The sequence below is a fragment of the Corapipo altera genome, unplaced genomic scaffold (genome assembly GCF_003945725.1).
Source record: "Corapipo altera isolate COAL_440 unplaced genomic scaffold, ASM394572v1 165, whole genome shotgun sequence".
Classification (NCBI taxonomy): Eukaryota; Metazoa; Chordata; class Aves; order Passeriformes; family Pipridae; genus Corapipo; species Corapipo altera.
Window position 1 is genome coordinate 248771 of NW_020884954.1, and position 15570 is coordinate 264340.

Consider the following 15570-nt stretch of genomic DNA (forward strand, 5'->3'; position numbering starts at 1 on the left):
AGCTCCCAGTGTGGGGTTGTGTGTCTTGGTGCTAAGGCCCCTGCCCTGCCACCCCTTCCAGCTCCTCTGCTCTGGTGGAGCAGTTGGTCCTTGGTGCTCTCCAGTAGTTGTATTCTGCCTGCTGGGAAGCTCAGTCCATGAGCCTCTCAAGCAAGACTCCTGGAGTTGCTCCCGGGGCTTTTTGACTTAAGAACTTTTGTGTCTAGAGCCTTCCTCTGGGTTTCTGAGTTGAATTACTGTGTAAGAAGATTAGACTGTGAGACTGTTTGTTCTGGGTATAGTGGTTAATGTTCTTCATATCCTGATTTTCTATGGAAACAAAGCTCAGGTATCATGTTGTCTGGGTACTTGCTTTTGTCAGATTTGTTTTTACTTAGTTGGATTCAGACCTGAAATCAGAAGCCTCACCTTGAAGCCACACAGTCCCTATCTATGTCACAACAACTGGGAGCTCAAGAGAGATAACAAAACCCAGTTCATGTCTATTAAAGTTACAAAAGTAATGAGTTTTAAAAATTGGAGTTTCGTTAGTTGCGCTGATTGTGGGGCTGGAGCCTTCTGGTTGAGTGCAACCAGGTATTCGTTTAGTATCTGAAGGGGTGAAATTTTGTATTATTTAGTGGATGGTAGGTTTTAATCAAAGAACCTGACAGTTGTAATGATTGCTCTGAGTTATTTTTTCCCTCTAGCTCTTAATGTCCTATAGAAAAGCCTTAACAATTCCCCACTACTGTTTGCTTCTGATTCCTGCAGCTGTTAGCATTTCTTTTGCATAGAATTTCTGCAGTTTAAACAAAACAGATGCCGTGTTCGTGGTGGTGGGTCCAACAGCTGACGTGGGTCTTGTTGAGAGAGGAAAGTCTCTCCCTCAACCTCAATAATTTGTCATTGTGTGTGTACCCACACCACTGAGGTCTAGAATTGCTTCACGTTATTTTTGCTGCTGCCACTGACTCAGATTGTAAACTTTGCACCCTCAGTTTCCCACCCCACCCCCCGTTTATAAAAATGTAAATAAATGACAGTTAGTAAGATTCATGTAATAATACTTGTAAATCATCTGGGGAATGTTTTTATGCCAGTGGAACTTATTTAACATCACCCAGTGCTAAAAAGTAACCGTTTCTAGACTGAAAGGTAGCAATTGTTTAGAGATAAGGACCAGAGAAACAGTTGCAGTATATGATTATAAGAACAATGTGCACTTCTTTCCTGGCGTCATTTAGCCAAGAGCAGTTGCCTAATCAAGCATGAATTGGATTTTTGATTTGTTTTAAAAGCTTAAATGAATTTCAGATAATTTAATTAAGTTTTCCCCCAGATGAGCATTTGAAAAATGCAGAAGAAGTATGTGTTAGGGATGAAGAGGGGAAGAAAATAAAGGAAATGAAGATACTTGTCACACGCGTTAAAATCTGACTTCTCAATATTTTTATATTCATAAAATGCATAACCTTACTGATAAATTACATTCTGTACAGCCATGCAAGAAAATAATGGACTTGCTCTATAATTAAAAAGAGTGTTTCCAAAATGTGTTTAGTGGTCAAGTCCCAGGATTTTTCTGCATATATTTTAATGTAATTGGGGAATTTCACCTGCAAATAACAGGTGAAAATGCTGATGATGCAAGAGAGCTCAGTTTGATTATCCTAAAGGAAAAGAAACCTTGTTCTTCCTTCTTAAGATATGACACAAGCAGTGCTCTCTTGAGTGCATTAAAAAGAAATAATAAACCAGAACAGATCATAAAGGCTTCATTGAGGAGGAAAGAATGGGACAATACAGATTCAGTAGTCTCAAAACCGAGCATGCAAAGAGTGTGTATTTTAACTTTCTACTAACAACTCCTTTAGAGGTTTCCAAAACCCTTGTTGCACTGAAAATTTTAAGACCACAGGAGGAACAGGAAATGGTTAGTCACAAAAATCCTCAAAATAATGAGTAGAAACTTGTTCTTGCACCGCACCAGGGCCTGTTGATAACATCCCATAGGAAACGTGCTCATGGCTGTGTTTGTCTATATGGTACTGCACAGGTGTTCCTTTTTATGTTTGGGGATATTTTTTTCCCTCTTGTTGCATGTGTCAGGGTTTCTATTTGTTCAGTGCAGCTGCAAGGAGTGGTGACAGTCGAGTGGATTTTCCTCAGAAAAGTAGTATTTTCACACACAGAGGGGAGCAGTCGTAGCAAGACCAACTTCTCTTGCCTCCCTGTTGGGAGCTGCCAAAGCAAGACCTGTAGTTAGACCTGTCTTCTTTCCAGCTCTCCATTTGCAATGCTGGCAAAAGTGCAGGGCAGGGACTAATCCTCTTGGAATGCAGCAATTATCACTAAATAAGTATTAATTGCTGCATTCCAAGGGGATTAGCACAGTTGAACCCAATTATGGCAAATCGAAGCTGGAGTGCAAGGCACTACAGTGCATTGAAATGCAGTGAAGCAATGTAGGACTGTCAGTCTGCAACGTTTTGTCAATAAAAATTGTGGGCTTACACACTACAAACAGCAGACCATTTCAGTGTATTAGTCTCCTGCATGAATGGCATGTCTGGCTGGAGGCTACAGCTTGCCCACCAGCGAAAATTGTCGCTCATTTAACACCCATTATCTTCACGTGAACATCTCCAGAAATGTTCTTAATGCTTGTTGGGTCGGTTACGGTGCTGCCAAGTGTCACTCCCTGCTGGATCAGGGGCAGGACTCTGCAGTCTGTCTGGATGTTCCTGTCTCTAAAGTTGGCCAGCTCCTCCATCAGGTGATGTAGGAATTAATTTTGCCTGCAAGTGCTACCTGTATCAAATGGGCTTAGGAGAGCTTCTGATAACCGAGCTGTGCTCAATCCCAGCAGTCTGCAGCGATGATTACAGGCATATCTCTGTGGTAGCAAAACACGAGCCAGAGGGCAGTGTGTAGTTATTTTTTTAATCCTCAGCTTGACTGTGGTGTGGGTTTGTTTTTTAGTTTTCATTTATTTCCTGTTAAAGCTGCAAACACTGCTGCTTTTTTTTTTTTCTTTTTTTAATAGCACTGTTAAAGCATAACCAGCAAGCGTGAAAAGGGAATGTTTCTAGGGATGAATCAGCCCCTTGCATTAGAGCTGCTTCAGGATTTCTTGTGTCCAGAGGAAGAATGACATATGGATGCATAGAAGCTGTTGAACGTGTACCTTAACTATTTTATGAAAGATGTTATCCCTGCAGATAATGAGCTGCACCTCAACTGGCATTAAACACACTGACTTGTACTTGGGGACCACTTCAGTTCCCTCACCCATTCTGTTTCAGGAACCACAGATCAAATATTTGCAGTCTTCCCAGTGCAGGTAATTCTCGGAAATGCACTTTCCTCCACCTGTATGTTTAGATAAAAAGTCAAGTTTAGCTGAGAGCTTTTTTTTTTTTTAACACAGCAGGGAGGGTTTTATGTTTCCACTGTGGCCTTGACTGTATTGAGAAAAATAGCTTCTGGTTCAGCTGAACTAGGGTTGGCATTCATTTCTAGTCCAGGGTTAACGAAGTTCTTACGGTCTGAGTGAAGTGAGTAAACTGAAATGTCAGTATGGTTTAAACTGTTGGTAAAAATGCTTGTGTGAGATTGTCCAATGCACAGTGTGGCAGGAGATGCTGAAGGTTTTATGTACTATGTAGTTCCTAGAGATGCAAAGAATAGACAGGCTGAAAAGAAGGCGACACTCTGAGCAAACAATTCCTCACTGTGTAATTGCAAGCTGTGTGAACACAGAAAAGCTTTCTCCAGGAGACCACTTCCCCTTTTTCTTTTCCTGTACTGCTCGACTGCATATGATTTGCATCTCCCATGCCATGCTTGTGGTGTGAGTAACTCATAATACAAGAATGAGTGCTCTTTTGTATACTTTCATTGTATTTAAATTATAATGATAAGCTTGTCTTTATTCAAAAGCTGAGGGATGGGGAGGTGAGAAATTCTAGGAGAACTGTCATGCAAAGCCTTTTTCTGACTCTACCCACACTTCCAACTGAAGTCCATATACTCCATTCCTCTGACCTTTCCCTATCTAGACATCAAACCACACTGGCCCAACTGCTGTTCTCCCAGTGTGCCTGCTGTTGCCATTAATCTCCCTTTCTTATACAGCTCTTCATTTCTTTTCCTTACCTTTGGCCTCAACTCTTTATTCAAAGTGATAATTTGCTGGCTTTCTGCCGGAGGGAGAAGCTATGATCAATAACAGGAGGAGACAGGGGTCAGCAGAATAGTGATGAGCAGTGCCATCTGCTCCTCTGAAAATACCGTTACCCAAAAATATCAATAACTAGGATGGTATTATTTTGGCTTTTGGATAAGACGACTGTGAGATTTAGGCAGCCTGCAGTGAGAACAGGGGTCTTTTCCTGCTCACTAATTCCTTGTTTCAGCCAATCTTCCGTTGCACAGAGGAGCGGACAGAAAGGGCTTTATCCAGCTTGTGTTGGAATATAGAACATGTACCTGAGCACAGCCATTTCTGGGACTAATGACACCTTTTTCAGGTTCAGTGCATGGCAGCTCTCATGGGCTGTGCTTTGCTTTCTGCCGGCTGGTGACTCAGAGCCCATCTCCAGCCTTTCCTTGTAGCTTTTGGGGTAGAAGAACCACAAAGAAAACCCTCCCCGAGGCTGGGGAGGGAACAGAGGCTCAGCAGTGCAGTCTAGGTATCACAGAATGGCATGCTGCACTAGGTTTTGGGTGCTGGGGTAATACTAGTGTCTAGTAACTTCTGTGTTGACTAGCACAATATTTACTACATAAAAGGGAAGGATGGTTTTATCAAAGCCTTTGTTACTACAGACAGCAAGGTGACGAATTTCCTCCAAGAACTTCAATTTACTTTTCTTTCAAAAGATTATAGATACTTACTTCATGTGTGCACAATAACTCTCACGCTGCCATACTCTTGGGAAATTGTTATCACCAGCCCTGTTCCTGTACCTGCTGGAGATGCACATTCCTCTTTCTTTTCTAAGAATTAGAAATGGGGGGAAAAAAATATTCAATTACACACTGGTGCTTCCTCTAAGCCTAAGCCCTGACCCTGAAGTGTATTAGTAGTACTGCTGTTATAAACACTAAACACTTGATGTTTTGTTGAGCTAGGTGTGTTTTAATGGGAGTGAGGCTGAGCTTTAGGCCTTGAGGTTCATCTAATTAACGTTTTCAAGCTTTTCTAATTCATGATTGTTTAAAATGAGTTTTTAGTTGTTGTTGTTAATAAAAGTGGAAATTTTTATTTGTCTACATTTGAAAAGAGCACAATAATGTGAGATTTCCTACAAAGTTGGAGATGGCACCACTGTGTCAAGTTTTGTGATTTTCATGTAAATGCCCTACATGCTTTGCTGAGAAATGACTTGTCTGATACCTCCTCCTCAGGAAGTTTTAGAAAAAAACTCCAGATTTCACTTTTCTTAGTTTCATTTTGCTATGCTGGGCTTTTTCCCTGCTCTATTGCTCTAAATGGATCTCAGCCACCTGCCCCACGTAGGCAGGCACAGGAGAGCCAAGGGGTGGCAGGGGCTTAAGGCAATGTGGGAATCACTGCAGCCATCGTGCTGTGGGAAGCCAGGCCTCTCCCACATGGCTGCTGGGCAGACCTGCTTGGTTTAGTCACTCCAAGGACTGCAACATGGGGCTGAAAAACCGTATCTCCCAGACTGCAGTCACCTTCAGACCACTCATCCCGCTCCTGGGGTGTGCCGGTGCGCCTCGGGATCTGTCGCTGGAGGACAGCTCCAAGCAGCAGGCAGGTTGAATCCCGTGGCCCACTCAGCAGGTAGGAGTGTCAGGCATAGCTACAGGCTGCCAGGCCTTCTGTTCCAAATGGAGTGAGGAAGAGATGCACACCGTGCTCTCCCACACGGATGACCCAGGCTCTGCTCCCTACGGGCTGTGGGGACTCGGGGGACAAAATGTGTCTCAAGCTCTGCAGGCACTGACACCCCTTCAAAATACAAGGGTGCCATGTGTTCGCATTAAAAGGCACCTGCATTTCAAAGGTAGGTACAGCTGCAGAGAGCCAGGCAGGGCCAGCTGAACTGGTATTTTATGTCCCGTGGGTGCTCTCTGCAAGGACAGGCAAAGCCCAGCTCTCTCTGGTGCTGTCCACCCCACGGCCCTCAGAGTGCAGCCGCGTCCAGTTGCTCGTGGCAAAGCTGTATTTCCATCAGATTTAGAAATGAGCTTTACATCCGTACCAGTTTAACCAGTTATTGTTCAAGAGCAACTTGTAGCTTCCAGTTTTAGACTGCTATTTATGCCATGTGCTGCGCAGTGGGAATAGTTACAAAGACCCCTTTTGAAGTCAGGCCAAACTGGATACCAGGTACAGAGACCAGCAGCTGCCAACTTGGGGATGACCCAGGAAGCACCAGACAAAGTGGAAAAAAGCCATCCCGCCGAAAACCACCTCGCAAAGAGCAAAAGGGTGAATAAAAATACAAAAGGAAACCCCAAACATCAACACTGAGAACGCAAACCCCAGCCCTGAGAGGCTGTGAAGGCAGAGGAAGCCGGCAGGTGGACTCCAAAAGCCCTCACAGGAGGTGAGCTGCTTCCTGTGGCGGCGGCAGACGAACAGAGCCCGTGCAGGAGCCGCTTCTCCTCTGTGCCTGTGGCCTCCTGCTCCCACAGCACCGTCCGGGCGAGCAAGATGAAGTGGAGGAGGATCGCCGTCCTTGCCACCCTCCAGGCACAGCTCCCAGCCACAGGTAAGGCGGGCTTTGGTTTCATGAGGGGCTATCTCAAAGCTCTTTTGAGGAGAGGGCACGACGTTCCTGTGGTGGGTTCCCCACCATTTTGGTAGCAGGAGGGTGTCTGCACGAGCAACTCAGCCACATCTGTCCTCCTCCTCGTGGCTGGAATCGTGGCCTGCTGGGACCAAGGCAGCAGGACTGGCTATGTGGAACTGCCATGGGTAGAGAGATGCTATGGAGGGCTGGGATGAGATGCCCTTCTCCTGCTGGAGCAACTGCCACGGCTGAACAGCAACTGCTGATTAAACAAGGCCCTCAGCTGGGCAGCTTTCCTTGCAATTTAAAAGGGGAAATTTGAGATACTAATGAAAAACTAGTTGTTTGCAGTAATCTGCACAGGAGAGGCTTTTCATTTGAGTGAGGCAAGATGAGAGCCGTGCTGGTGGCTGGTTTGCAGCCCACGGCACACCCGGCAGGCGGGAAACGGGGGCACAGATGGTGAGAGAAAGGGTAGGGACCTTCCTTCCACACCCCTGCCTTCATGCTTGCCTCCACTAGGCACAGTACAAAATTTAAGCCACTTTTACCTCCATGTGTTTACTCGTGTGCTGCATACACTGGCCCCACTCGGGCACAAAGTGAAGCAGCTTCAGTGGGCACAAATCCTCGGAAATCGTGTCGAGTTTGGGAAGGAGAAATTTATTTCTTAGTAAGTAGCATAGTAGATCAAAAGAGCAACAAAATTTACATCTGGAAAAGGCCTCAGCCGAGGTCTGAATGTGGAGAAGTCAGGCCACGTCTGAGCTTGCATTAAAGTAAAACCCACCGGAAGAGTTTCACCCATGACAGACGCTCCAACTGCATCTAACAAACACAGCATCCTTCAACTGGAGAGCTTTGGTGACTGCCACAGACTTTATTTCAGAGTTTTCTGGAGATGACAGGAGGGTTTTGCAGCTTCTTGCTAACACCCTCGGGCCAGTTCTGGTTAATTTGTAGGGCTTCACTTTCAGGAGAGTTTTAAAGTGGGGTTTTATGCTCTGTGGCAGACCCTGCCTTCTGATCACTCTCTGTTCAACCTCTGGGGCCTCTCTTTCTCCCTGACACCCAAGTATGATCCTGTACTTACAGCATACTTCTGGTACTTATATTCTCTACATTGCTCTGTATCCATAGATACATGTAAGAGCTACGAAGGTATGGAAATTACTTCAGGTCAAACTGCACCTGCAAAAACATCTTTTTTGCATCTCCTCCTTTTAATCTGTCACAGAGTACCAGTAGTTCAGGCCCCTCTTTGTACATTTGCAGCAGAAAACGACTGAAAAATACGTAATGCAGTTTGCAGGTGGGTAAAACCCGTAGGAGTCTCTGGTGCAAAACTCTTATTCACACTCACAAGGAAAACATGGGATCAAGTTTCAAACTGGATACTGTTGTCACTGGGCTGGAGATGTTTGCCTATGGATTTGAGGGAAGGTATTTTTGCCTGGATACCTGGAATAACTTGAAGAATTTAGCCTAAGTATTGAAATATTGAGCCTAAGAAGAAATAGAAGAAATGCAGGTCAAAACGTGTGGAATTGTTGCTACGTTACTGATGCAAAATAGACAGTAACAAAAAATGTAAGATTGCCATGAATTTAGTTCAAAGATGAGACTGAAAAAAAAGGGGGGTTCTGCTCAGAGATATGAACAGAAACAGATATTTTCTGCTGCCTGGAGTGTTTTCAAACTTCCTTAGAGTTCACTTCTAGAGTGACTTCTAGAGAAAATAACTTTTTTTTTTTTTTTTATAAAACAAACTGGGAGTGGACAGGCTCAGTAAGCTGGGTATCTCCTTACAGTGAGTTCATTTCACTTTACTGTAATGTGTTTGTGCTTATTCTTCAAATGGTTAGTTGAAAGATACCACCAAGATTAGCACTGATGAACTTGCAAAACCTTTCTTTTTCAACTTTTGAGTACTGGAGTAAATGTCACGCATGAGAAAAAGAAATGTTTTAAAATAAGTAATTCTAGAGATGGACCATGAATTCTGATGCAGATTTTCAATTACTGACACCAGGCCACGAATTTCAAAATGCTCAAATTTGACCTTTGAGCAGTAACAGAAGGCAGCCATACCATATACACATTTAATTTTCCTTATTTCCCCCTTCAAAGGTACAGAGGTGTACATCTGGAAGTTCAGTTGAGGTACCCTTACAACCCCTCTGTTAAAAACTGCATAAAAATTAACAATTTGAATTTCTGAGCAGATGACTTTGTCAATCGTGTTGTTCATTGAGATATAAGAAGAATATTAAAAGACTTCTACTCAAATATCACAATTAAAATGGCAAAAGTCTTCATACTGTTCACAGAGCTTTTAGTCTGAAGTATGACAGGCTTCAATAGCAATAAAACAGTCCTGTGGGCAACATTATAGAATTTCTCCCCTGCTTTTTTTAAGGCTGAGATGACACTTTGGTTTGTACAAATACATAACACAAATGAATATATGTGCAAGAGTTTAAGAACAGCCCTTCTCTGTTCATCACTTCTTTACAAACCCACTTTTCTCAGAATTCTCTGCTAACCAGAACTGGGCAGTGTCCTGTTTTTTTTGCTGACTCCACGGGAACTAAAAATGTCAGTCTTTACCAGATATTACTTGCACAGCTTATTTTCTCAGTATTTTTCTCCTCTGCATGGCTGTGTCTTCTGCCCATTGGGTGCCATGATGCCAGCAGCCTTTTTTCAGTCAGTTCACAGAAAGGTCTTAGCGTTAATTTTTTCCTTCCCTTTCACCAGACGATTTCCCTGGCCTACAAACTACAAGATTTCCAAACCAGAAGCTGTTTACAAGCTTGTCTGAGAAATCCAAACAAGTAAATTCGGACTATTTTCTCTACCATCCCCACGCCCTTTGGCGCAGTCTGAAGTTCTCCTGGCTGAATCCTTGTTACACCTAGGGGGAGAAAAATATTTAAAGGCTTAATTTTACATGTTTTATTTCCTTTTTCTCCCGCCTGGTCACAGTGATTCATTAATAATTCATGGGGAAAAAAACTATGAACTGGGACATTGGTGAATGGAACAAAATGCAGGCAATGTAGCCTTTCTTTGTAAAGGGAGGTTTCTGAGCTCTTGCAGTGCCATGTTCAATTCTCTGATGCTTGTTACAGAGTAGGTGCTTTCCATCTGAACCCTTCTGAGCAAAATTCCTAATGAGTGAAGTAACAAGCTAACAATTGCATTCCTCTTGGGTTTTTATGTGTGCTAGATGGGAAGGATATACAAAATAGAGAAGGCCGTCTGCAAAATATATTTATATTTCTTCTGTGTGTGTGTGTCCTGCTTAAGTAAGGCTATGTGGATAAAAAACTGAAGTGGGGTTAAAAAAGAACTTCACTAGCAGCTTAAAGGGGATGAGAAATTCATTTACAAATGAACATTCACGTGAGAAACATTTTTGACAGCCATTTTCTGTTGTTCACACGGAACTTGAACTGTGGCTAGCACGATGGGTAAAACCTGCAGCAAGGAAAAATACATAGCTAGGAAACAAATATTTTATTTTTTATGTATCTCCAAACTCTTACCAGTCTCCCTTTAAAAAAGAAAGAATAAATACTTGTTTGCACGATTACAGGCAACCACTGAATCCCCCTCCCCTTCCCCAGCTCACCATATATTTGAATGTGTATATTGTGCATGGAACTGTGAGATGCATCAGCTATTCTGGCAAGAAAATACAGCACATTTTTAAGGTGGCATGAATAGAAGATACAACTTGTTAAAAATACTACTTAAAATATGTATCCTATTAAAGGTGTCTGCTTTTTCCACGTGCATGTGTACTTGTAAGGGTATTGCTGATTTTCACTGTTCTGCTGACACGACTTTAGCCAACAGCTAAATTAAAGTTTCACTGCTGTTTCTTTTTAGCGTTAATAAATTTATACTATTCCAGATTTTGTGAGAAGCTGGAATTTTGCAGATTTTTCTAATTTGCGCTCCTGTATAAGGTAATGCTTCGAGACTCAGTTTGAATATTGTTTTCTTGATTAAATTCATCTCTGGTCCTTTAAAGAATACATAGTATTTTTAGCTTTTAAAGTATGACAGTCCAAATCAGATTTTATTTTTTTTCAGGAAAGCAACAAATGCATTTCTTTCTACTTTGTCCTATGCAATTTGTTTATAACTTCATATTAGAGATAAAATGTGCAGGCAAATGAGAAGCTTAGTTTGCAGTTCTTCGATCTACTCACTCAAACGCACGGATCTCGGGAGGCAGTGGAAATGCCTGTGTTTATCCACAATGGATATATCCATCTTGGTGAAAGTTAGACTTACCAATATGCAGTTGTTCAGTCCTTTGGCAGTTGAGCTATTAAAAAGAGAAGTAAAACCAGCTCTCCTGAGCCTCAGAGATCACCAGCACGGTGTCTGTGCAAGTTCTGTTTCAGTGGTAGAAGCCCTCTCAATTTCTTGAACAGTGTAAATTGGAAATATTTCATTCCCTACAGATTTTCTAGGAATAAACAATCCACCAAACAAACTTTGGAAGCCCTTCACGTATTTTTTCCTCAGTTCTTTGTTGTAAGCCTGTTAAGTCTTACAAGAAGAAGAACAACAAGTTTGGAGCTTTCCCATCTTTATGTACTTTCGGTATATGAGAGTATGTTAAACACTGTGCTTCTGGCGAGCAGTTTGTGGAGCCTGATGGAATTCTCATATTATCTGGCCTATTTCTTTCATGAGATGTACCTGTAGTGAAAATTTCATCTATATCCCGACTCCTTCTGAGTAACAGAATGTTCCTTTTACTTTGTTTTGTATTTTTAAGCGAAGGAGAAGCCATAACGATAACACAACTCTTTGAAAGCTTGGATAACACAGAGGTGAAATACATTCCAAATTAGAATTTGATGGAAGCTGACAAGGGAAAATGGTTGGAAACTTTTCCACAAATGGTAGGGTAAACTGTAGTAGGACACACCAAGTAAGTCTAGAGGGTGGCTAGTTATCAACACTTGTGGGGTTTGGGTTTTGTTTTTTTTAGGAAATCTCACCATATAGGATTTACTTAAAATTCGAGCTGTTGTCTTAGGTGAAAATCTTAACTTTCACCATAAGTAAACTTTTCTAGTTTCCTAGTAAACTTTTCTAGCTCGTAAAGAAAAACCTTTAAAATGCAAGCCTGCATGGCTCCAGAAACAGAAAGAGAGAAAACCTGCTATATAACCTGTCACTTAAAATTTATGTTGTTTTTTTTTAAGGCAATTGCTATTTTGGGGGGGTGATAGGCCAGCCTGACTCAAAATGCTGCAACGCTCGTGGTTGGTAAGCACTGCAAATAGTTTCCTCATCAAAAAGCAAGGCACATCAAACATTTTGAACCCGAGAACACTTAAAGAGGGTTTTTTAAGACCCCCACAACTTGTACAATAAAAATGAATTCGCGAATTTTGCTGCTTAACTCAGAGTAATAGTCTGAAGCACTTTTCTGATGGGATCTCGCGAGCGGAGCGCGGTTCTTCGGGCGGGCACGTGGATGTAAGAGCAGGGCCCAAACTGACCAGGTACTTTGCCTGCAAAGCATTTATATTGAATCAGGTCATGTAGAAATTCAGCTCAAGCTAAAATTTAACTAAAATTTAATGTATCCAGTAATTTACTTCGATCAATTTGAAGCAAGCGTTTGGCATAGTTTGACAGTGTCACTTCTTATATGCAGTCAGCAAATGTCATTTCAGCCAAAGAGATCAACTTCCTAACATTAGTTCCTAGTCATCAAGTGTTTGTTTTGCCATTCAGAAATAGCTGAATGGTTAGAATGACTCCTTTAAAAATTATACATAAACTGGATTCCCCGCTTGGGACCTTGCAGCTCCCTGTTAATACAGCAGAATTTTAAACCTTTGCAAACTAAAATTGAGACTCCTATAATATTATACATTACAGTATGTTATTACTATAACATTGGCTCATTTGTTTGGTCACATATCAGCAAGCTTCAGTCAGAGAACCCAATATCAAGTCTTTGGGAGGAGTAATTTCTGTGTTTATCCGCTGTGTGTTGTTGCAATGTACGTTGTTTACCATCCAGCCCTGTGAAAGCAACTTCAGGAAAGGAGCCTCACCAGAAGGATGTGGAGTCCTCTCCCTCTCTTTCTGTCTCTGTTTCTCTCCCCACTGATGTAAATTTGCACAGTATCACCACTTTGGGCTTTTATGGAAGGAAGGTAATTTCGGCAGCAATTCGTGCAAACGTGTAGGTGCATTTCTGGAGGTTGCAGAAATAGAATAACAGCTTGCAAGTTGGGTTAATAATCACACTCTGAAGGAAGGAAGGTGGAATACAGAGGGAGAGAAATACTGTATCATTGGTAACTTGTATAAAAGCCTACCTAAACTAAAGGCAGCTTCCAAGAAGCAAATAAACCATTTTGTGAATTACTCTGAGAATAGTTGCTCTGCTCATAAAATGTCTTGTAGCAACTTAGTGCCTTTTGATAAGTTTTGAAAGAATGTTATTTAAATTCCACAGATGTCTTTCTAAAAACTTGCTGTTAATTTTCCGAGTTCATTTTTTATTTTATGGTCTATTATCTAGAGCTGTGACACCTGACTCAGTGTCCACAGGTGAAATCACTCCTCAAGCCTCAACCATTGTAGACTAAAATCTGTTAAGGGAATCTTCAGAAGAAGTTTATGGGAGCAGTGCTGTGAGAGGTAATGTCAGTGTACCTTTTTGCTGTCTGATTTTTTTTATTATGACTTTTTATGTTCATATTCCTCAGGAAATGCAAAAATACTTGCTATTAATGTTGGTTCAGCACTTACTAGTCTATGGGCATTTGAAGAGTTACAAATGCAACACAACCACAGCAATCCATGTGATAATTAACTGACTTTGGATGTTTATATTAGGGATGGATTTGACCTCATTCTTGTTTCTTACTTGCCATTTTTTGCCCTCATTTACCTGTAACATACTCTTCATTAGGCATGTATTTCTGGTTCTTTCAATCTCTTTCTGGACATGTAAATTCTCTACCTAAGTTTTTCTGGGGGGGTTTCTCTGATGAATGAAGTAAAAGAGTGAAATATTTGCAGGTGGGAAGCTTAAAGAGAATTAGTGAAAGTAAACGGGAAGATCCCATCATTTTCAAGAACTTTCAGAGAAGGAAAAGGAATTATTTTATCCCATCACTAGTTGCCTAACGTTTAACCTCTTGAAACAACTCATCTTTTTAAATGTGAAACTGAGCATTCATGTATTATGAGCATAAGTATATCAGTGGACCAGAGAAAATAAACAAGGTTAATCCATCTCGATTTCAAGCAGAAATTCAAACACCATTACAAGTTACTTTAAAAAAACCGAGCAGCTAACACATGCCAGAAAGGTTTTCTGGAGTTTAGCCTCTCAGAATAAGCATCTAAACAGGAAAGAAAAAAAAATATCTCTAAATCTCGTTCAGTGAAATGAACTTTAATTACGTTTTCAGTAGGACCCGTTCTCACTCTTCTTGGAGTAGGGAGGCGATGGGAGCTTTGCCTACACACACCCCCGTGCCCTGTACGAGCAGAATTGTGCAGGGAATGCTGATTCCTGCTCCAGCTGGGTCAGGGCACACGTGGGTGGCCGTGCTCTGCTGACGAGCTGTAAAATGCCCTCGTTTGAAAGCCCAACCCCCCGCATGGGGTGATTGCTTTTCCATCCCCAGTTTTGGCAGATGACCTCTACTTTCTGCAGCAAGTTCAATGCAGTCTGCTGAGAGTATATGTTTCTTTGTCCCTAGCAAATTAGGAATAATTTTATTGAATATAGCACAAAGTTGTCCATTTTCTTTATACAGAAGTTTTGCAAGAGATCTTAGAGTAATTATGTTTTTTTAAGGTGACTACTTCCCAGATAACTAACAATGCCGCCTTGATGTGATGTAAAGGTCTGATGAAGGCTGTTTGTATCTTTAAAATTATGATTCACTCCCAAATTTCGGAAAGAAATACAGATCTTCAAGAGTTCTGCTTTTTCTTTCCAAGATGGTTTGCCTAAAACATAATGAAATATTCAAAGCTATGCAAACCGGGGTCATTACTTGACCTTTTTCATGAGTCATTACTTGACTTTTTTCCATCTCCAAAATGGGATTCATTTTGATCCCATCTCCAGGTGTTTCTCCTTGACTAAAATGCTGAAAAACCAAAATTCTCTCACAAAATTACTTCTCTCTAGAAGAAGCAGCTTTAATTTACCTTGCTTTGAATTGTCTTTTGAATTTCAGATGTCACTAGTATTAACGTGAACTAGGCAGAACCACAATTTTCCATCTCCTGTCTATTCATGCAGCTAAAATAATCTCTTTTTTTTCTAATAACTCAGGTGTTATTTTATTACTTGACTCAAACCCCAGCAGCACTATAATGCAATTGTTGCTCCTGTTAGCTACATCTCTTCTGACAGAAAAGCAGCAGTGCTAATTTTCAGGCTTGAGACATTTTTTTTTTCTTCTTCTTTTTATAACTCTCTTAAAGAAGTTACAGATATGAGCCTTCAGCCCTATCTTATTGTAACATCTTTTCCAGGGTGTTTTTATCTGATTTTATCTTTTTCAGCTGCAAAGAAGTAGCTAACAGGTTTGCCCCCTTTCTCTCTCACTCCTCTTTTTACGTCTAACAAATGTCTATTTGTTAGACGTGATGGCTTTAGCAGAACGAGTATCAGGTTTAAAATAGAGCTTAAAGGCAAGCAAAGTTCTGCAAAGCTTTGGAAATATTTTAATTCAAATTTGATCCCCCACCCCCATCTCACTATAACCACTTTTCCAAGGTTTTTTGATCTGATTTTATCTTTTTC

The 15570-nt window shown here is 41.4% G+C and overlaps 1 protein-coding gene across 1 annotated transcript in view; it reads left to right on the plus strand.

Moving 5' to 3' along the window:
* Positions 1-6458: 6458 nt before the first annotated feature.
* The window catches only part of CD247 (CD247 molecule), a gene marked incomplete at its 5' end in the record, with an annotated part of 49925 nt that continues 40813 nt past the window's right edge, over positions 6459-15570 (plus strand). The window contains 2 exon segments of the mRNA XM_027663527.1: positions 6459-6504; positions 6507-6728. Coding sequence (XP_027519328.1) covers positions 6459-6504; positions 6507-6728 — 268 coding nt within the window.